The sequence below is a fragment of the Apium graveolens genome, chromosome 5, assembly GCF_009905375.1.
Source record: "Apium graveolens cultivar Ventura chromosome 5, ASM990537v1, whole genome shotgun sequence".
Lineage (NCBI taxonomy): Eukaryota > Viridiplantae > Streptophyta > Magnoliopsida > Apiales > Apiaceae > Apium > Apium graveolens.
In genome coordinates, this window is record NC_133651.1 from 39,534,485 (window position 1) to 39,557,187 (window position 22,703).

The following is a 22,703-nucleotide window of genomic DNA, read 5'->3' on the forward strand; positions in this document are numbered from 1 at the left end:
GATCATGCTGAAGCTCCATCTGAATTGCATTTTGTGCAAGATCTTCTTGCACACAGTGAGATTGGGTATGCACTGACCCAGTCTTCAGTCTTTTCGAGCCAACAAGTTCTGACGTTTTGGCGGACTGGGCATTTTGATGATGGTGGTAAACATGGCACTGCCAGTATTGTTTTCGAAGTGGGTGATTCATCTTATGCAGTCACTCCTGGTACAATACGCAAAGCTCTACATCTCCCAGAAGGTTGTACTTTTTCAATTCTAGAAGAATCAGCTCTTCAGGAGTTAATGGCAAATTTGGGGTATGAACGGAGTTTGGCAAAACTTGGGCAGTTGAAACGGGCTCATATCAGAAGAGAATGGAGCTTCTTCTTCGACTGCATCACCAAAGCTTTTGGGAACAAATGTTCGAATTTTGATGTTATCCCAATTCTGAGTCAGCACATAGGGTATGCTATTATCCATCAAACTCATTTTGATTTTGCAACTGGAATAATTGGTTTTATTGGGGATAGGATGACAGAGGATAGAAATGTTGTCTATTTTGCTAGATTCTGTCAACTTATATATACTTTTTGTACGATGAACCTCAATTAATCAGTTCCTTAACCCCACCTTTTAGAGTTGCAAAACGATACTTTAATGACCTGGTAGATGCTGATACTAAGAAATCAGTGGTTAGACCATTACAGATTCCTCAGTCTGTAAAACAGATCTTAGTAAATGTTGATCCTCATACTTATAGATCTGTTTACTCTGATGTCCAACCAACCACAAACACCCAAAAACCATCATCCTCAGCACCTACCACTCATTCTACTCAACCTACCCTCAGGACATATCTCAAATCCTATCTCTCCACTTCACAGACTGAACAACCCTCAGCCTCAGCACCTACTGTGAAGCCTTCTTCCTCCAAGCCAAAGAGGACAAAAACTGTTCCTCAAACACCTCAAAAGAGAAGGAGGATTATCTTGAGAGATGAATCTGATACTGAGGAACAGGTTCCTTCTTCAGAACCTGTTGTAAGTGAAGCTGAGAAAAAGACTTCTCAAAGGATTCTGGAATTGGGGGATCTAGGCTTCTCAAAAGGCTTAGAAGAATGACAGTTCCTGAAACTCCCAAGGAATCCAAATCAACAAAGAGATACCAGAAACAGAGGGCAAAAAGGCCAGTTTTAGATGATGAAGAGGAAGCAGCTAAGGAAGGGGATCAGGAATCTCTGATCTCACAAGACAAGGAATTTGCTCCAGTCACTTCTTCTCCATCAACTCCATCTAAGGAAGCTGCTACTGAAAAGGCCAACACACCATCTGTGTCTCCTGTTCAAAAGTCTGTATCTCCTGTTGATCCAGGCCTAAGTGCTGAAATTGATATTCAGAATATGGTTGTGCCTAACATACTTTTCTTAGAAGCTCCACCAGCAACTAATCCTTCTACAACACCTGTTCCTGATGCTGTTCAAACTCCAGAGTTATCAACAACATCTTCTCTGAATCATGATGCTGATGATCAGACTTTAGGTGAGCATCGGGATTTGGCTATTGATCAGAACTTAGAACAAGATCAGCAATTAGAGGATGCTGAAGCCTCTATTGCTACTCACACTGTTGTCTTATCAGAAGATACTGATTCTTTAAGTTCTGATGCTGCAAATGCTGGAGATACTGGTGATGCTGCTCTAACTGCAGATGCTGATACAGCAGGTCCTTCAGGACATGCTCCTCAACAGACTATTCTAAAGTCTGAACTGGTTAAGAAGTTTGTTACCGGAGAAGCACCAGTACCTTGGAGTGAAACTCCTGCAGGTCAGGAGTGGACTAAGGAATGGAACTCAGTTTCCTGTGTTCCAACTGAAAAGCATCTTGCTGAGCACTTGACTAAAGCTGATGCAATGTTAAATTCTGATGATTTCAAAACCCAGCTTAGAGTCACTGCATTGAGTACTAAACATCTACAAGGTCTTCATTCAACTACTCATGCAGAGCTCCACAAGATTCATGAGAACTTTATCAAACAGGAACAAGTTTGGAAAATTGATAAGAAAAAGTTCTTCCAACCTACCATTGACAGGATTGCTTATACTGAGAAGACTCAAGATCATCAACAAGCTCAGATTGATGAAATTCTGAAAAATCAAGCTTCTCAGCAATCACAATTAACTGAAATCCAATCCTCAGTGGAATTGCTTATCTCTCTTCTACTACCTGCTGATGCCAAAAAGGGGGAGAAAGTAATTAAGTCCAAATGCAAGACTGACAAGACACTGGCAGGAAAGAATAATGAAAAAGATGATCAAGGAAACTCTGGAATGGGTAGAGGTCATAGTCAATGTAGAGGATTCACATCAAGACAAGCTAGTCACAGGACAAGTTCTGATACTGGGAAAAGAATAAGTTCTGCTGCTGGTAAAAGGATAAGTTCTGATGAACTTCTAGATCTTGATGAGGAAATGTCAAGACAGTTATTTCTTCAGGAAAATCCAGGAATGGACTTGGAAAGTTTAAAGGAAGAAGAAGCCAGACTTAAATCAGAGAAAGTCACATCTAAATCTGAAGCTTCTGGTAAAAAGCCACTTCTAAAACTCAAAGGCATTGTGATCAAAGAAAGGACACATACTGAAGCAACATTGGCTAGATCACAACCACAGATAGATCCAAGATCCAAGGGTAAAGAAAAGGTTGGTGAACCTATCAAGGTTTATGTACCTCCTGAGGATGAAGAAATTACTGATGAAAAGGATGATCTTGCTCTGACTTCAAGAAAAGTTCTTAAAAACAACCTCTGACATGGCTCAAGTTGTTCAGAGTCAAGAAATTGTAAGTTCTGATATTCAGAAGAAGCAAGTAACCTCTGACATAGCTCAAGTTAACTTGATATCAGAAGATAGACCAAAGACACTCCTACCAGGATTCACTAAAGCAAAACAGACTCAACCTTTAAAGACTACTGCAAGTGGTTTTGAAGCAAGAGTAGTTACTGGAAAGGAAGCAAGAGATAAAACTGGATTGGGAAGTGCTGATGAAAGGAGAATACATAACACTACCAATGATCCAACTTCCTTGAGTGAACCAGGTATTGGAGCAACTCCTGAGAGATTGAATCAACTGGAATATGTACAGATGGTTTACCATACCTACTTGAAAGAATACATCATGTTATATTTCATGACAGATGGTAGGGTTTATCATATAAGACAAAATGCCATTCCATTGAAGTATTTTGAAGAATTGGAGCATGTACTTTTCTTACTTCAAGTGGATGACAGAATAACAGGGACTGCTGCAAACTATTTAAAAGAACAGATTCAGAGACAGAAAAGGCTTTATTCTGTTAAGTCTGACAGCACATATGTTCCAAAGTACAGAGATCACAATGGTGATATTATTGATATGAAACCTAATACTGCACAGATCAGAACATATCTTGGTATTAAGGGACTTGAATTCAATCTGGAGTCTGACAAAGCCTATGTCATAAGACTAGATCAGGAGTTGAGAAAAACAAAGATTAATGATCTCAGAGCTACAATCTTTCAAACTGGTGAAGATACTGCAGAGCTTAAAGATGCCAAAAGGAGAATGATTGATGAACTCAGATATGCTGAGAAATGTTTGTTGAAGAACTATCTCAGAACAACTCCTGACATCAGAGAGATCAGATGATGAAGCCAAGTCGAAGATCTACAACTGCTTAAATTCTGATATTTGTACAGACTGAAGTTGTTATCAGAAGTTAAATATTGGTAAAGCTTTAAGGACTGTAAGTTGTAGTTATCTAGTCTAATTCTCATGCATTTGTACTTAATATTTTTGACATCATCAAATATCTGTTAAACTTGTATATTATGCTAATTTACAAGTTGGGGGAGATTGTTAGATATATTTGATAATGTCATGACTAATATAATTTATGTTTAGATTTCAGATCTTACTTAACAGGACAAATCAGTACTTAACTGTTGATCAGTACTTATACTGGAAGTCAGGACTTAAGGATATTAGTACTTATATTATCAGGAGATAATCATCAGAAGTTAGATATCAGAACTTAAGTGCTGAAGGACGATCAGATAAGGACAGTAGCTGATTAAAGGAAAGAAGATCGAGATAAATATAAGAAGAGATATGCATGAAGAAGGAGTTCCGTGAAGAATGGAATACTTGGATGAAAAGATATCTGATTGATATATTTTAGGAAGCAGAATTATATTTCATATCAATTAGCGATTATCTTGTAACTGTGTAGTATATAAACACAGACATAGGGTTTACACTGTAAGTGTTATCATATTCGAGAAGATTATTCACTGTAACCCTAGCAGCTCTCGTGATATTTGTTCATCACTGAGAGGTAACAGTTCCACACTGTAACAGAATTTATTGTTTCAATAAAGTTTGTTTTCTGTTACTTAATATCGATTTGATTGTATTATACACTGTATTCACCCCCCTCTACAGTGTGTGTGACCTAACACAGGTCATTCTTTCCACAGAGTTCAAAATCACAACTTGTGGGATATGTAGATGTTGGATACACGTCAGATCCTCATTTCGAGCGATCACAAATGAGTTATCTATTTACATATTGTGGTACTGCTATCTCTTGGAAGTCTATAAAATAGGCTATTACGAAAATTTCATCAAACCATACAGAGTTACTGGTAATTCATGAAGCAAACAGGGAATGTATTTGGCCAAGGTCTGTCATCCAATATATTCGAGAATCATGTGGATTATCAAGCATTTAAAACAGTCCTACAGTTTTGTTTGAGGATAATACAACATACATCAAACAATTTAATGAAGAAAATATCAAAGGGGACCGAACCAAGCACATCTTGCCAAATTTTTTTATACACGCATTAACTATAAGAGAATGATGACATTGATGTACAATAAGTACGTTCATGTGATATTCTGGCTGATTTGCTTACAAAGTCAAATAAGTACCTCACTTTTGAAAAGTTATGAAATAATATTGGATTTGGAGACTGAAATTATTAATACAGAACGATGTTCAAGTGTGAGACATTTTATTCATGGGGAGGCTGTACTTTTTTGTCAAGGTTTTTATCCAATTGAATTTTTTCTTACAAGATTTTAATGATACAGACAATCTTTGAAATAATTCACATTTGACAATAAGGGGGAGTGTTCTAATATAAACGGGATTAGTGGTTATCAAACGGAACAAAAACCAACAAACATATTCACATAAGTCTTATTTTAAAAGTATCACATAAGCTTATTTAGTCCCAATACACAAAGTGCAGCCCACTAGAATTTATTTCATTCATACTCTATGAGTAGTAACTTGAGGCTATAAATAGAGCTTCCGTCTAGGACTGTCAATGGATTGGATATTGATCGGATCAGCCCTGATCCGGATCGGATTAGCCTTCATCCATATCCTGATCCATTTAAATTTACCGGATTCGGATTCAGATCGGGTTTTAATCAGATTTTTTATAACTCGATCTATATCCGAATCCGTTAGGATCACGAATTTTCGGATCGGAGCTCTGATCCGTTTATATTTTGGAAAAACCTCTAAATTATTACAATAACAGTATGTTATTTTTCTATCATTTACAAATATTAAAAAGCCTGCAAATTGCTAATTAATTATCATTAACAAGTACTTGGTTTCTGACGGTAGTGTTTCACTCTTAATATAGCGTGACCATAAAACTGTTCAGCAAATTAGTGAACAACCCAATAAGCACAATTATGAAAAAACAAATTTTAATAAGCCTGATTATTTGAGCTTGACTATTTATAAAATATATTTAATAATATATAGTATATTTATATTTATATAAAAGTATTTTATAATTATATATATAATTGGATTATTAACGAATCAGATAGTATAAAATTCATATCCTATATTTATTGGATCGGATTTTTCTTGGATCGGGATTTTTTCTGATTGAATTATTTTTTGACGAATCTATATCCACTGTATTAGCCTTCAGATTAGATCAAACCGGATTTTCGATCCATCCCTACTTCGGTCCATTGTAAAAAATACGATGAATCAGTACAAATGTAATGAATCAATACAAATTACTTACTATCTAATTTGTCTCCCCCTCACTTAAACATATACTCCCTCCGTCCCTCCCAAATATTTACATTTGGGTGGGGCGCGAAGTTCAAGAAAAATGATAAAGTAGTGGAGAAAAGTTGAAAAAATGAGTAAAGTAGTGGGACCGATTAATATTATATGTATAAAGTGGGTATAGTGGAGAAAAGTAATGGATGTAGTTAATTTAAAAATTATAAAAACTTTACTATTTTTGGAAAATTTTGAAATGTAAACAATTGGAAGGGACATCCGAAAAAGGAAAGTGTCAACAAATGGGAGGGACAGAGGGAGTATATATTTTCTTTTACTTATTTAAAATTTATAGTAATTTGATATTGATAAAGACTGCCCAGTTGATAACTTGATATTATTGATTAAGACTTACCCGTTTAAGATTAGCCATCTGGCCCAAATCAGGTTGACAGACCAGTGACTAGGTCCAACCAAACATATAGTTGCCTACATTAATATCTAGTCCTGCGGGTGGGTGAGTCTTGCTTTATTGCACAACATAGACCTCATGCTTTCACACTTTTTTCTCCCCCCTTATCCCCAAACAAACCCTAACATGCTCTAATCAGGCCCTTTCTTGTCATAGAACAAAATCTTGACTTTTTTCTACTTACTGGGCTGCCCAAATCTTGCAAAAAGTTGAAGACTTTGAGTTCTTGAACCCATGTTTATGTCTGAATTTGAGGTTAGAATCTTGGGCTTTTTCTTGATTTTTGTTTGATTATGTATTAAAGGTGTAATTTTTAAAGTGAAGTTTGAATCTTTTTGAGTTTTAATGAGTTTGGTGTTTGTATTATGAGCTGTTTTGTTGAAGTTTAAGTTGGTAATTGGGAAAATTAGTGTTTAGATATTTATTTATTATTTCATTTTCAAGAACTTTTTTTAGTGTATTTTTTTCCTGATATAGATGGATTATAATTATTGTTCATGGGGTTGTGGATGTACTAGAAACTTTAAAGAAGGAAATAGTTAGCTATGAATTAAAGTCTTGATTTTTGTTGTAATTAATTGATTTGTTTTGATAGATTACTTTGGAGTTCCTAGTTTGGGAATTTTGGAAGAATAGAAATTAGTTAGGTTTTCGAGTAAATTGTTTGTTTTTAAATGGATGACACTGAAGACTCGTATGCTGAGGCTCAAGGTTTTGAGTCGTCACAGCTTCCAAAGATTCGTATCCGTAATGCATCCTATCCTGGCAATGTTGGTGAGCAATATGTGGAAGGTGATGATACAGAAGTTGATGAACGGAATGAAGAAGAAGAAGAGGAAGAAGAAGAAGGTGATGGTAATGAAGAAGATGTAATTCAGTTGAATGTTAAGGCCAAGGATGTCAGTGATGAAGATGATGTTGTAGTTGAAGAGGAGGATGGGAACGTGGACGGAGATGATAGTGATCATGATGAAGAAAACAATTCAAATGATTATAGGAGGATAGAAAGTGGTGATCAACATAGACAACCAAAGAAGAGGAAGATGAAGAGCTTGTTATCGAGTTATGAGTTTGCTCCTCGAGTTCCAGCTCCTGTAGCTACGACTAGGCCAGTTTCAAAGCATGGTGGTCGGAATGCACTTTCAGACTGGACTGAACACGAGACCTTTGTTCTACTAGATGCTTGGGGTGATAGGTTTCTTCAGCGAGGGAGGAAGAGTCTTCGATCCGAAGAATGGCAAGAAGTTGCAGAAAAGGTTTCACAGGAATCAAGACTTGAAAGGACTGACACTCAGTGTCGTAACCGTTTAGATACATTGAAGAAGAAGTACAAAAAGGAGAAGTTGAAGCTACAGGAAATGACGGATACAACTAGTAAATGGGTATACTTCAAAAAGATGAACATGTTACTGTCATCAACTCCACATCAACCGAGGCTTTCACGCAGAGTGAATTCTATGAACTCCGGGGAATATGTTAGCCAGTACACCAGGGTTCCTTTGAATCGCGCCTGTGGTATAGATGAGTTGAGTAATAGTCCAGAAATTTCAGAATCTGTTGAAGCTGAGGAAAACAGTTCAGATTTGCTTCCACCGAAGCGAACAAACAGAGGTGATGGAGGTTCTTTCAGGCTGCTTGCAGAATCTATTACAAAATTCAGTGATATTTATGAGAAGATTGAGAGTAGTAAAAGGAAGCAGATGTTAGAATTGGAAAGAATGAGGATGGACTTTTTTCGCGAATTGGAAATGCAGAAGAGGCAGATATTGGAAAGAGCAAGGGCTGAGATTGCAAGTATACGGAGGGGAGATGATGAGCAAATTGACGGTTCCGCTGAGAATTTTAGTGGGTGAGGCTTCTGTTTATTGAATCCTTCGTATCACATATATTCACTTCTTAGAGGTGCGGTAGCAGTAGAAATGCTGAAGTGGCAGATATTGGAAATTAAGGGCTGAGTTCACAAATATATGATGAGGAGATGATGAACGGAATGATAGTTCTGCTGTAATTTTCAGCGGGGTTCCTGTTTTCCAAATCCTGTAAACCTATGTTCACTTGTTAGTGGTGTTGTATACTCTCTCCAGGCATTATTCCTTTCGAAATCTTATGTTTATGGCAATAAAGTTGCTGGCATAAACGGATGTATCTGATTCAAGTAATAAGGAAACTTTGTACTTAATACAGTATGTTTATCCAAGCTTACTACTATTGATTTATTTAGCTTTGTTTTGTGAAGAATGTCATTTGATAATTGCAAAAGATTTTATGGTATTAATCTCTGATTGCTGATAAGTTAGAGCCAGGTTCAAGTGTCCAAGTGACGTTACATATATAAACATTACTTCAATATTGTATGATATTCATATCTTTCTTCATTACAGATTTTGATTTCAGATATCTTCCTTCAGTATAGATATTGATTGCAGTAGGAAGGGAGCTGATGCCTCACAATGGTCTGCATCGCGAAGAATTTTTTTTAATTTTTGTAAATGTAACATGCTTGCTTCCATGTTTACAATTTTATGGCAGAGCATTTCGCCTTTTTTGGTAAACTCAGATTTGCTTGTTGAAATATTCTGCCCCTCATCGATTTTTTTTAGTAACCCTTGAAAAGTAGAACCATCGCAAATGGATTTCTGCCTCAGTCAATTTTTTTAATAACCCTTGAAAAGTAGAATCATCGTAATAGGTTATACCCGGGCTAAATATTAGTAAATGAACTTGTGTGAAATACCAATGAACTTGTATTAATTCTCACTTGCATAGCTGCTACAATAACCTTGAAATAAAATTATTCGGTCATCTAAGCAGTGACCTCTAAGCAGTTTCTGTACACGGATAACATGTTGACCAACTTAGTCTCAAATTTTAAATGTTATCATAACTCGAAAATTTCTTGTACTAGCAAAAAGTGCATACATCATATCATCCTACCAAAGAAAAACGGGAAACCCCCTAAAACTAATACATGGTGTGTGTTGTCTATACAGTTATAAGCAAGAACACATGTTTGTAGCAGCTCAAAAATAGTCTAGCTAAACTGAAGGGTGTGCGTTCCATATGGCACAAGGCCAGGTATCATCGAATTGCATGTGTCTGATCTACATCAATCTTACCAACAGCCTCAAGTATTGAAGAGTAAGTGATCATATCATATTCAAACCCACTTGAACGCATCTCTTTCATCAGCTTTGCAGCTTCCTCAAACATACCAGCTCGGCTGTAACAGCTGAGAACAGTGTTGTAAGTTACTGCATCTGGCTTTAGGTTTGAGTGCTTCATCTTCATAAACATTTGTACTGCCTGTTCTGGGCCCCCGGATCTAGCCAATCCATTGAGTAATATATTATGCGAATTTAAATCAGGAGTGCAACCATTTTCTTCCATAGTACGAAGCAAGGAATGAGCATCATCAATCAAGCCTGCTCGCACCATCCCTGACATTAGCGCATTATATGCGTATATGTCAGGGCAGCAACCAACGTTTTTCATCTCATTAAACATATCTACAGCTTCACCCATACGCCCACATTTACCAAAATGTTTGATCATAACAGCATAAACACGAGCACTAGATGATCCACAATTCTCTTTTAATTCTTGAAATAACTCATTTGCAGCTTCATACCTTCTGGATTTTCCAAGAGCATTGATGAGGCTGCAATAGGCAGCTGGACATGGAGGAAAACCCTTCTCATCCATTTCCTCAAGCAACAGTAAAGCTTTCTCTATTCTATTTGTCTTGCAAAAACCATCAATCAATATAGAGTAGGTAAAAGAGCTAGCAACGAAGCCATTCGTCTTCATCCTCTCAAACCATAAAGAAGCTTCAGATGCAGGAGCTTTGGACTCGAATAGCACTTTGATGATAGTGTTATAGGTCACCACATTCGGTTCACAGTTAAAGGATTTCATATCTTCAAAAAGCTTTAGAGCATCAGCCAAACGACCAGACCTGCCCAAAAGGTTTATAACATTGTTTATGAGCACAATATCTGGCTTGCAACCCTCTTTTAACATATTCAAAAATACGTTGTAACCCTCTTCAGGTTTCCCAGCTTTCCAGAGGCCTTTAATTAACTCTGTGTATGTATAAACGGTCAGAATACAACCTGATTTTTTCATTTCCTTAACTAATGCAAGCGCTTCCTCAACCCTGCCAGACTTAAAATGCATCGCCAGCAAAGTTGTATAGATCTTTGGAGTGGGATGCAATCCATTATCCTTCATTTCACAGAACAGCCTGAACGCAGAATCATCGCGACCCAATTTCCCAAAAGAAGATATAAGTGCACTGTATGTAAAAGTATCAGGAAAACAATCCTGTTCATTACACATCTCATTATAGAGCTCATGAACTTTCTCATATTGACCTTGTTGCATCAGCATCAAAATTATGGAATTATAAGTGCCTACGTTTGGTATGCATTTTCGAGTTTTGATTTGGTAAAACACAGAGAGTGCCTTGTTCACCATCTTAGCTTTGCCCAAAATTCTAACAATCTCCGATAAATTAGCTGGACCTATGAGACACATGCCTCGAACCATCTCTTGGATTGTCTTCCACATTTCTCCAACCATTCCAATATCATCAAGACAACGTATCAGAGCCATGTAAGTAGTACAATCATGCTCAAAATTTCTCCTCTTCCCAGCCCACTTAAAAAAATGAATCTTCACATTAATCTCAACATCTATGCTCAATACCTCGCGAACCAGTCTATGATCAACTTTCATCTTAAGCACCTCTAAAGCCTTTTCTGCATCTGGTCCCCACTTAAATATCTTAAGAATCCTAATAAATCTCTCATCTAAAACTCTAGCTGAACTGTTCCTACGTGGTGATGACGTCCTATTCCTGGAAAAATCTTGTGTTTCTTCTCTCGGACTTGACAACCGGAACATTTTCACGATATCAGATTCTAAAACAGTAAACAAGCAAGTTTCATTAGATAACCACCCTTAATCAACATCTACAAAATTTAAGTTGTCTTATAAATTGACACCGGAATTTATCGATACCTGTTTGCTTAATTCTTTGATATAAATAAGGCAAAGTCGATATCGCTCGACAGGAACCAATCTTTCCTGACATCATTTTGTCAACTGACCTTGACCAATTTCACAACATTGCTCAAACACCTTTGACTAAAACTACAATCAAAATGTACATACAAAAGCATACAAAGTCAATATCAAAGCTACAAACTTTCCAAAAAAAAAAAACAACACCCAGATGGAAAAACAGTAGAAACAACCCAAATACACATTCAAAATCTTGAAATTACAGAAATTAAAAGATGCCCTTAAATTCAATAACACAATATAGTGTGACAGCTAAAGAATATTATGTAAATTAAAAAATATTGTACCTTTAGGCCAAAAGTTGAACCAATTTGTCAAGAAAATGATTTGAATGCTCTGTTTGAATAAAAAAGATGATGCTTTGAAGCTTTAATTTTTGTATTGTACAGTGCTCTCTTGTTCGTCTTGTTTGCAGAGGAGAAATGAAAGTGGGCTGACCCGAGACTAGTGGCCTTTTTCTCTTTTTTTTGAGACTAGCCCAGTTGAAGTTTGGTCTGCCCACTTTAAGATGAACAATATTTACAGATTTTTTGCGTCAAATTTCCTCGAATATTTTATTTTTGAACTATCCTCGAATATTTTTTAAATATGGTTACAGATTTCGTTGATCGAAATTATTCAGTTTAAATATTAATTTATGATTTATCGGGTCATTTTAAAAATAATCGGATGAAAAATCCGCGATTCTATGTTCAGAAAGAAAAAAAATGAAAATGTTGTTGTTCCATAATTCCGTTTTTAAAATTAACATTGTGGTATCAAAAATTTTCTCAAATTATATTTCACACATGTCACACATGTCACACGTAGGTAATTTTTTAAATAAAAAACGAAATCCGAACGTAAATATACGAGCACTTATAAATTTTGATTTTTTATAAAGTTTACAGCATTAATCCAACATTAAAACTTCACGATGATTTTATGAGAAAAATATTTTCGAGTGATTTTGTTGTGCCATATAAGCGCCCGGGTATGGGTGTGTACGGCTCGGTTCAACTCGGTTTTTATCAAAAACCGTTATTAAACTGTGCATGTCAGTTCGATATGATTTTTAGCTATTAATCATATATAATAACTGAAGTGTCTGTAACGATTTTTTTCAGTTCAATTAATTGTTATTAGTTTCGATTGTTTTCCGTCTTTCATTTAATTAAAAATATTTGAAAAAATACAATTTTAGTAATCTTGAAAATATTATAAAATTATAAAAAGTCGAAGATTTTTTTTTCTAATCGTAAAATTTTTAAAAAAAGAAGTTAAAACACTAAGCTTGAACCAGAAGTTGATTAATTCCGCAAAGATGAATACAGAAAGCGTTAGAGGCCACTTACTGATCTAAGACTGGAAAAAAATATAAATTAAATAACACATACATTCTAAATGACAGTATGACACAAAGAAATCAAGCAGGAACTAACTTGTCAAGTTTAAACTTTAAACTTTAAACTGTACCAGTTCTGCTAGGCTCTGAAATGTACTACATTATTATGTATATAATTATTTATAAAATTATATAATATTATATAAATGGTACAATTTTTCGGTTCGGTTAGAAAGGTAAAACCGAAATAGTTATAAAATCGTTCCGCGATTCGGTTCGGTTACAGTTTTTTCGATTTCGGTTTTTCTCGATTTGATTTTCCCAATTTTCGGCTCGATTTTGGTTTTTTGCTCACTCCTACGCCCGGAGATGTAAATTGGTTTTACTAACAATATATTAAGAATTCTGTACTGTAATAATATAATTGATATATTAAAAATGTTGATTTTCAGTCGATAATTCTATTAATTAAATATATGAATTTAATTAGCCGAATGCCTTTTACAATTAAAACACGTCTAAAAATAGAGAAATGTTAGAGTCCTCAAAACCGTTTCCGAAACGATTGTTGTCTGTGGATGTTCACTTAAAATAAGATGAACCCCTCGCATATTAATATGAGTTCCACGAATAAAAAGATAACACATGTTATTTTGAAAAAAATATTTTTGAAAAATATTTTGGATATGTAGTATTACTCCTAAAAATAACATCTACCTTGTATAGAAAACCTAAAAATACAAATTATATATATATATATATATCATCTATCAAAAATTACGATTTTAAAATAAATGAATAGTGTTCTGTACCCAAAAATAATTATGAAAATATATTTAAAATAACATATGACCTAATAAAATTAGTAGGACTCTGTGTATAATATATATGCACAATAGTATGTTGACCACCATTTTGAAATATTTTTTGAGTACCTAACATTTTTCTCTAAATGATTAAAATGCAAATGTAAATCTCTGCAAATCAGCCGTGAAAGACTCCTAATTCCATTGAAACTTACTTTTAATAAAACAATTTGAGTCTGTAATGCCTTTCAATTCCTTCTGGAATTCCAATTCTAACCAAGGCATTGGCGTCACATTCACTATATATATAAATAGCCCATGCCCCCACACTTTGTTCACAAGTCTTTCACGTAGCCTAGTTCTAGGGTTTACAGCATTTAGGGTTTTAATATATCTATATATTCCTTTTGGTGCATCCGCAACCATGTCTTCCGAAACAAAGATGATCACATTGAAGAGTTCCGATAACGAGACATTCGAGGTGGAGGAGGCAGTTGTTGTTGAGGCTCTAACAATCAAACACATGATTGAAGATGACTGCGCCAACACCACTATTCCTCTTCCAAATGTCACCGGCATGATCTTGGCTAAGGTCATTGAGTATTGCAAGAAGCATGTTGAGTCTACTAAAGCTAATAATGAGGAAAATAAGGAGGATGCTAAGGATGATGATCTCAAGAAGTTTGACGATGATTTTGTTAACGTCGAACAGCACGTCCTTTTCGAGTTAATATTGGCAGCAAATTATCTCAATATTAAGAGTCTTTTGGATTTGTCGTGTCAGAAAGTAGCGGATTCGATCAAGGATAAGACCCCGGAGGAGATCAGGAAGATTTTTAATATTCAAAATGATTTCACTCCGGATGAGGAGGAGGCGCTTCGCAAGGAGAATGCTTGGGCATTCGAATGAACCTGACCTGATTATGCAATATGGTTATACTGAAATTTCATTATTATTTTAGGATTTTTTATGTTATAGTTTATTACTAGTAGACTTCTGTTTCATCAGTTTTGTTTTGTCTGAATTATTCTATATCGTATTCTATTAGTTTCCCAACATATGATTTAAAAATTGTTTAAATTATTCTATAATGTAATACACTATATAAGCTTAGACATAATGCACCCGTTAGTTGGCCAACATATGGGTTAATAATACTGCTGTTGTTTGAAATTTGAATTATATAAATTGTATGAGAACACCGTTTTAAGCTTGTGTAATGGTATGGATAGATAGATATACAAGTTATAAAAATTTGAGACGATCCAAATACCCCCTGCAGAATCAACACTTTTGTTCATGTTCCTGATAAAATTTGTATTTGAAAAATCCTGTAATGCCCTTTTACTTGCACCTATATATCCCCTCGAATCAACTAGCAAGAACTCTTATGTTTGCTCATCATGCTTGGCTTTTGATCCATCAAATTCACTTCACTTCAAAGTCATAGCTTTTGTTTCTATGTCTCGATTTTCATATTTACTCCTCTAAAACTGGTACTTGGAAAGCCCCCGTTAAGTCTTCTATATATAAGGTCCAGTATTGACCTTCGATGGTGGCTACTAGCGTCTAATGAGAATTGGAATGGATGCACACATTGGCTGGTTAAAAGTTAACCAGTAACTGTTTCTGATTGTTTTTTACTTTAACGTGGAGGAAGAAAGGTTATGACAATTTTCTAGGCCTCCTATCAGCGTTCACTCCTTCAAGAAGGAATTTGTATTTTGAGGAATCGGAAAACCATTTGGATGTTATTGAGGTTTGTCTTATTAATTTAAATTGAATCTCCGAAACGTAAGCATATTATTAGTAATCTTCAGTGCTCTAACTTGTAAGAAAAGAAAATTTCCAGCAAAATTCACTATTGGTATTAAAAACACCTGGTATACGTTACAATCTGGTAGATAGAAGTTTTAAAGTGAAACGCGAGTTCGGTATATAATTTGACTCTCAATGTTGTAGAAACTATAATTTGCTGCTTTGCATTCATTGAATCAATGGCAGCCTAAGGGTTCATTTGGCAAATGATATCAAATGATTAAGATCATTTATTATATAATTTTTTTTTATAATTTCTGAATGATTTAATTTTATAATTAATTATTAAGTCTAAAAAATTACAAGATTTTAAAATCGATATATTATTAAATGTTAGAAGTACTAAATATTTAAATGTTATATGTACTAAATATTTTAAAAAAGTTAATGTATTTTAATTAAATAGATAATTTAGATGAAGACATGTATAACTTAAAAAAGGTCATAAAATAAATTTTAGTGAAATAAGCGCATGCTTATTTTTTGTATATCAATCATGTCATAAAATAAATTTTACTGAAATAAGTGCATGCTTGTATATCATCGAAATAAATATTTAATTTTTTTGAAATATAATAATAATAATAATAATAATAATAATAATAATAATAATAATAATATTAACCTTTAAAACAAATCTCTATGTTTAAAAAATATAACAATAATAATCTATTAAAATACAAATTTGTTACTAATTAATAAATAATAATAGCTCTTATTTATTATCTTATCTACATAATATCAAGGGTAGTATATTGGTATAATCCTTATCATCTGAAGTGGTCACCAGAAATTTATAATGTAAAGTATCAAGTATGTCCTGGGCTACACTCCTGAATGAGTTCAGGTACCATTTTGAAATGAACTATTCACAGGGTTATATTATCAGCTCAGCTATGTGGTGATTATCCAAACAAGCTGAATAATAAGAATCGCTTAGATAATCCTTGTTCGAATAGATTCGGGGGTAAATAAATGGACCCTAAGCCTATAGATTCTAATTCCAGTAATCCCCGACACATAATTATATCTTTTATTAGATTAATAAAATGCCATTTTGGGGTTGAATATGTAACGACCGAGAAAATTTCACTTGTATTATATTCTAATCAAGATAATTTATGTGTATTATTATGTGATTAAGTGTGTTGAGTCGTAAACCCTAACTGCTATGTGCCACGTGTTGTTTGTTTCGATCGGAATGTGTTTCAGGTATTTATTGAGTGTTTTATTATAAGTTATAGGTTTTATATCAAAATCCGTACAACTCAAATATTGTTTTAAAAACCTGTATTTCAAATAAAATCATTGGCCCTATTTTGTCAAAAACGACCTATACCACATCGCTATTCTGAACCCCTAGACGTTTTATAAATTTACCTCTTTCGCGAAAAATGACTTTTCTCGACACCTTCGGGAGTCAAAAACCCCACAAAATCACATTTTTATTTTTATATGATCATGAAATTATCAAACATCATTTTTCTTTGCATTTTTGTAATATTCACAATTTTTGGGAATTTTTGGCATTATTTTGTATTTATTGGATAATAAAAAATTCATAATTGATACCCAAAAATTATAAAAATTGGGGCCAAATATTTGTATTAGATATGTAATTATCCCTTAATTTTATTTAGGGGTATTATTTTCATTAGTATAAATACCTGTTTTATTATTAATTATTCATTAATTAATAAAAAAAATCAAGAAAATTTGTGTTGGTGAAGAACAGGGCAAAAATTAAACCACAGATTTGAAGGTGATTCTGTTAACCAAATTGATCATGTGAGTAACCAAAATGATCCTCTTGATCTCTACTTTCTATTCATATCATCAATTTTATGTGTTGTTGATTTGATTTTCAATTTGTTTTTTTCGAGTTCATGCTCGATTTAGGGGTTTTTAATTTAATAATCGTTTGATTGTTTTGAGGAGTTGTATTGCTTTATATTGAGTTTAAGAATGATTTTACATGTTTAATTTGTTCGTATAACCCCTGGAAGTAGTATTCAAGTTCTTGGTTTTCTTAATATTTTAGCTTCGTTTTTTGATAATCTGTAGATGTTTTTTATTGTTGTTGGTTATTGGAATTGATTCTGGAACTTGAGAGCTTTATTTTAAGATATTATTCGTGATTTTTCATGTACGATATTGTTAGTTCGGATTTTGGCCGGAAATTAGTATGATTTGGTCGGAGAATGCGTTGTTAGGGTTATTAGATTATGATATTGGTATGGTTGAATTTCTGATAAAACTCTGAATGAAATTGGTACTGGAATCGATCCAAATGGTTCATGGACCGTCTCTAAAAGCCTCGCCGAAGTTGCGATTGAAGCTCGCCGGCGTTCTAGCCGGCGAAGGCGATCTAAGCGACGGGGATGAAGGAGGATGGTGGAGTTGCGTTCCTGGAAGGCTGGGGAATGAAAATCCCCAGTTAATCTTGTCGTTGCATCGCCGTATTAGCCGGATTGATTCGCCGGAAAACCCACTGGCGTCGTTGCTAGTGGGGCTGTTCGTCCAGACCCGAAAACCCGAGCTTCAACCCGTTTTTCTGTAATTGTTGACCCGGGTTTGATCTTTAAAACCCAAATCCAGTTTCCTGTTTTCTGTTTCTGGATTTACTATTATTTAATCATATTTTATTAAATCAAAAATCAGTTTTAATAAATCCAAAAATTAATTAAAAATTAGTTTTAAATTCTGAAAAATATTATAATTAATTTCTAAATTATTTTATTAATTTAGAAATTTGAAATTGATTATTTATTTAATTATTTATCTTATTATTTATTTAATTATCTATTATTTAATAATTAAGTAATTAATTTATAAATGAGATTAAATACATCGAATAATGTGATTAATAATTCGATAGTCGAGTGAATAACGCGAGTAACTCGTATGTATACGAGTAGTAGTTCGATAAGTCAGGTTTATTATTCGAGTGTTGTTTATTTATTTGAGTGGAATTGTAATAATTATTCGTATCGAATAATTATTTGTAAATAGTCGATTTAATCATATAATTGGTAATAATTTATAATAATTTGTAATTAATTCTAAAAATTAGGAATTAATTATTTTAAAATAAAATAATTCTTAAATAATTATTTAAAAATATAATTAAGGTTTATTTAATTATGATTAATTATTTATAGTTGATTTATAATTAATTAAATCTTGTTTATTGTGTAGTAATTAAACCATTATTCTGATTTGAGTGAAACGAAGACCCTTAGACTCAGACAAATGACCCGATTCCATTAAAAATAATTATAAATCATAATTTCTTTCGGAAGTGAGTCGGGTTGTGATGATTTATTGTTTATAGGCCCTATTAGGGGTAGAATTGAGTCAAATAAATCCTGAAAAATTAGTAATCGAACCAGATAGTGTTAGTTAATGCGAGTTTAAGTCTAGTATCGATTCTAAAAATAATTATGAGTCTAAAATCAATTATGTACCTTATGTGCTATGTGCTTTACGTGATTATGTGAACTTTATATGTTCTACAATTATATATGCGAGTCAGATAGAATCATATGGGTAGACGATTAGGGCTTCGTGATATCAATTTGAAATATGCGTATGAGATAAGTTATCTAAGCGAATATCTTTCCATGATAGATTTCATATCCTCAAGGCGAATCAAGCAAGAGGCAAAAGGCAGTGAATCGCACGAGGTGAAGTGCATACCAGGCAAGTTTTTCCCCTATTCTAAATTCAGAATAGTGAAATATACCCCACTTTTCATATCAATCACACCTTGATAATTCTTGTTCACGTATACCGATACACAATTATTAATTCTTGTTTCTAGTTCATTTCGATTCTTGATTTCTCCTAAATTTTTGAATCCTCTATTCATATTCCAATATTGATACCCTTATTACATATACTCTGATATATCCTGATGCTGGGATACATCAAAAGCATACCGATTGTTCTGGATGCTAAGATATGGACTTGATGGTTACGATATGGGCTGGGTATTTACCGAAACCTTTATTATGAGGCCATAGTTGCCTGGGTACCCCTTATATTGGTTGGGTCTATGCAGTTGGGTATAGATCCGCACTGTATCCTCACTGATCAGCAGGTTATAGTGCATATGTTGGTTTTTATTTCAAGTCTCGTTCATTTGGCACTCGCCAGTAATGGCAAGTTATTATTCTATACAAAAACAGATGGTTGTTCAATCCAGCGGATTACCGTTTTATTTATTCTTCTCTCTTTACACTATATATATATTGTTGCAGGCTTGTTGAACAATTTTGGCTCACCCCCTTTTATTGTTATTCACATTATTTTTCAGTTAAGGTAGAGTATGAAACCCATCAGAACCCGAGCAGTCAAGAAGCGAGTCAAACAGCGGGACCCTCTTATACCAAGGGTGTTTGTCCCTATCCCAGAAGAGAGCTTTGAGTTACCAGATCAGGTGTAGCAGTTAGAATAATAGTTGTAGTTTGAATAAAAGATGTTTAGTTTAAAATGTGAATAGAATAATGTTTTGTAATAAAGAGAGTTCTTGAGACAGATTGTTTAAACTGGTTTGTAATAAAGTTGGTTTGTCGTTCTTGTTTTCAATCCTTAACCTTGAAAAGATCCTGAGTAGTAGTAGTTCGGTGTAACAACCCAAATCCGGGGTCAAGCTTTGGTGTCACTAAACAATCTTTACATAAAATAAAATAATAAACAAATAAGCCCTTAAATCCGGATCGTTTACAGGTTATGGCATGAAACAAGAATCTAACCTTCTATAACTCACAACAACTAGAATACAAGTGTAAATACCTTTGTACTAATGCTCTTGTCATATTCTTTTAACTTCTTCAAGCTCTCGCAGCGGAGATTTCTCTAACTTCTGCTGTCTATCAAAGCTATTCACTTTTATCCTCATCTGTTTCTGGTAGAAATAAGAATTTACAAAGCAAGAGTGAGCAAAAAATGCCCAGCAAGTATAAAATTTTGAGTTCCAAATATTAATAACAAAGGAAAATTCCCGGACAAAATCTCTAAACATTTTTAAACAGTTTTATTTATTCGAGGGAGTTAAGCGACTAAACCTTGGCTATTACCAGCCCTTAGGTATAAATCCAAAAGTGACAAGCAATTCCCAAATCCATTTCCCGAATCAGGGTTTTGTCCGATTTTTAGAATCATAAAACTTTCGAGAGGGAATGCCGTTAATGGCGATCAACAACAAATTAAACTGGACACTAGTTCGCATCTATATCCTGCTGATCAGTCAGGATACAGTGCAGATCTATACCTACCTGTATAGATCCAGTCGGTTCCCAGGCTCTACGGCCCATCTCAAGGCACCGGTCATGTCCCAGTCCTTAGGATTAAGTAAAATTTAATCCCACACATCATCATTATCCAGCCCGTGGAGTATTTTGATGTAAAATCATTTTGAATTCAAACCATCCCAATTCAGGGTTCGCAAATAACCCGAAAGAATGGGTATTTGCTCAAGAGAGCAATCGAATTATAGGAACAATAATGAAAAGAACATGCATAATCAGAGTAATTGCAGCGAAATGTAAAACATTTAACTATTCTGAACTTAGAATATGAACGAAGAAATAATTGCAGTATTTTAAAAGAAAGTTCAGGAATACTTGCCTCGATAAGCTTTCACCGCCATCACTAACTGACTTTGGTTCAACTTGAACGCTCAGCTTTTATCGTCAAACTACTATCCCATTTTGGATACGATCCCAACACTCAGGTTCTTCAGTTGGAACTTCATTGATCTCGACGTCTAATCACTAGATCATTCCTAGTCCGATGTCGATACTCGGGTTTTCCGTCTAGGACCTACAGTGTTAAAATATCCTAATTCAGATAATCGTTTCGTTTAAGCTCAACTAATACCACTATCAATTCTACCCATGCGATTTCATAACCCAACTCATATTTATATGCATTATTAAAATACACATAGCAATTAGGGTTCACATCTTCAAAACTCGGTTCGGTATTTATTTTCGGAAAATACGTATATTTGTTGTTTTAAAAATAGGGTAGTCGATTATTCACAAAATATCTTATCACGTCACGTAAGTAGGTTTCGTAAAATTTAATTATATATCCTTGTTCGACGTCTCCGATAATTACGGGTTACGTTCCCATATTTTCAGAATTAATTTTCCCGAAAATCGGGCAGGGTTTCCTTTATTTATCGGCCTACCCGTCGAATCAATTCGACGTCAATCACAACAACAAACACAACACAATGCAATTCACAATCCACTTCATCAATCCCGTCCACCAATCCGAATTCACTTTATTAGTTATTATTATTATTTATTTTCGTTCCGAAATTTATTTTAGAACTAATCTTTATTTATTTATAATTTAGGACTCAGAATTAATTCATCACGGTCCACTGTCGACTAGCCGAAACTCATCGTCGACGGCGGTAAAATTCGTCGGTACCCGTTAAATTCGGGTTTCCATACGAATTCCACAAATTAAGTGAAGGGTTTTAGCACATAAACGCAACGAAAACGTAAATTTAAATCTTAAAAAAAAATGAAACCCTCCGCAGGATCCATGCGAAAAATAATATTTAATTCGTAGTTCAGTATGTTTACCTTAAGAAGCTTTACGTAATGGAAAGATGGAGGTCTTTAATGGCGATCCAAAAACGATGAACGGAGATCCTTAGCAGCTGCTGCTCAAGTGTGAAACACTCCACCGGTATCCACCAAGAAAACGATGTAATGAAGGAGGAGGAGATTGAGAGAATTAGGGTTTTGTAAATCTTTTTGGTTGAGGCAAAAACAGGGTTTATAATAGTATATTTATAGGCAAAATTTTCAGCTGAAAATTTTCCCATAAAATATTATTATTATTAACTCTTTATTATTCTCACTAATAATTAAAACACCTTTTAATTATTAATCCTTTTTCTAAACTCTTTAGAAATAATTCTCTCACTTGATTTAATTTCCAAAAATTAAATTCTTAATTAATAATATTAAGAACCTTTTCTTAATTAATTTATAATCAATTAAATCTCATTTAATCAATTATTAAATTTGTCAATTAATTATTTATTTCATAAATAAATAATTATCAGCCATTATTAATTAATTTCTCCACCATTAAATCATTCTCTTTTAT

At 34.0% G+C, this 22,703-nt stretch overlaps 3 protein-coding genes across 3 annotated transcripts; 2 read left to right on the forward strand and 1 right to left on the reverse strand.

The window, feature by feature from the left end:
• The first annotated feature begins 6,545 nt into the window (after positions 1-6,545).
• On the forward strand, positions 6,546-8,752 carry LOC141723870 (uncharacterized). The gene is made up of 2 exons (XM_074525807.1): positions 6,546-6,787; positions 7,128-8,752. The coding sequence occupies exon 2, from the start codon at positions 7,207-7,209 to the stop codon at positions 8,383-8,385; it is 1,179 nt and encodes a 392-aa protein (XP_074381908.1). The 5' UTR covers positions 6,546-6,787; positions 7,128-7,206; the 3' UTR covers positions 8,386-8,752.
• Positions 8,753-9,269: 517 nt separating this feature from the next.
• On the reverse strand, positions 9,270-12,070 carry LOC141723871 (pentatricopeptide repeat-containing protein At3g16010). Its single transcript, XM_074525808.1, has 3 exons — positions 11,905-12,070; positions 11,555-11,686; positions 9,270-11,454 (listed from the first exon to the last, which is right to left on the reverse strand). Exons 2-3 carry the CDS (start codon positions 11,628-11,630, stop codon positions 9,611-9,613), a joined length of 1,920 nt encoding a protein of 639 aa, XP_074381909.1. The 5' UTR covers positions 11,631-11,686; positions 11,905-12,070; the 3' UTR covers positions 9,270-9,610.
• A 2,034-nt stretch (positions 12,071-14,104) lies between these two features.
• LOC141661479 (SKP1-like protein 1A) lies at positions 14,105-14,797 on the forward strand. The gene has a single exon (XM_074468496.1). The coding sequence runs from the start codon at positions 14,172-14,174 to the stop codon at positions 14,655-14,657; it is 486 nt and encodes a 161-aa protein (XP_074324597.1). The 5' UTR covers positions 14,105-14,171; the 3' UTR covers positions 14,658-14,797.
• The last annotated feature ends 7,906 nt before the right edge of the window (positions 14,798-22,703 follow it).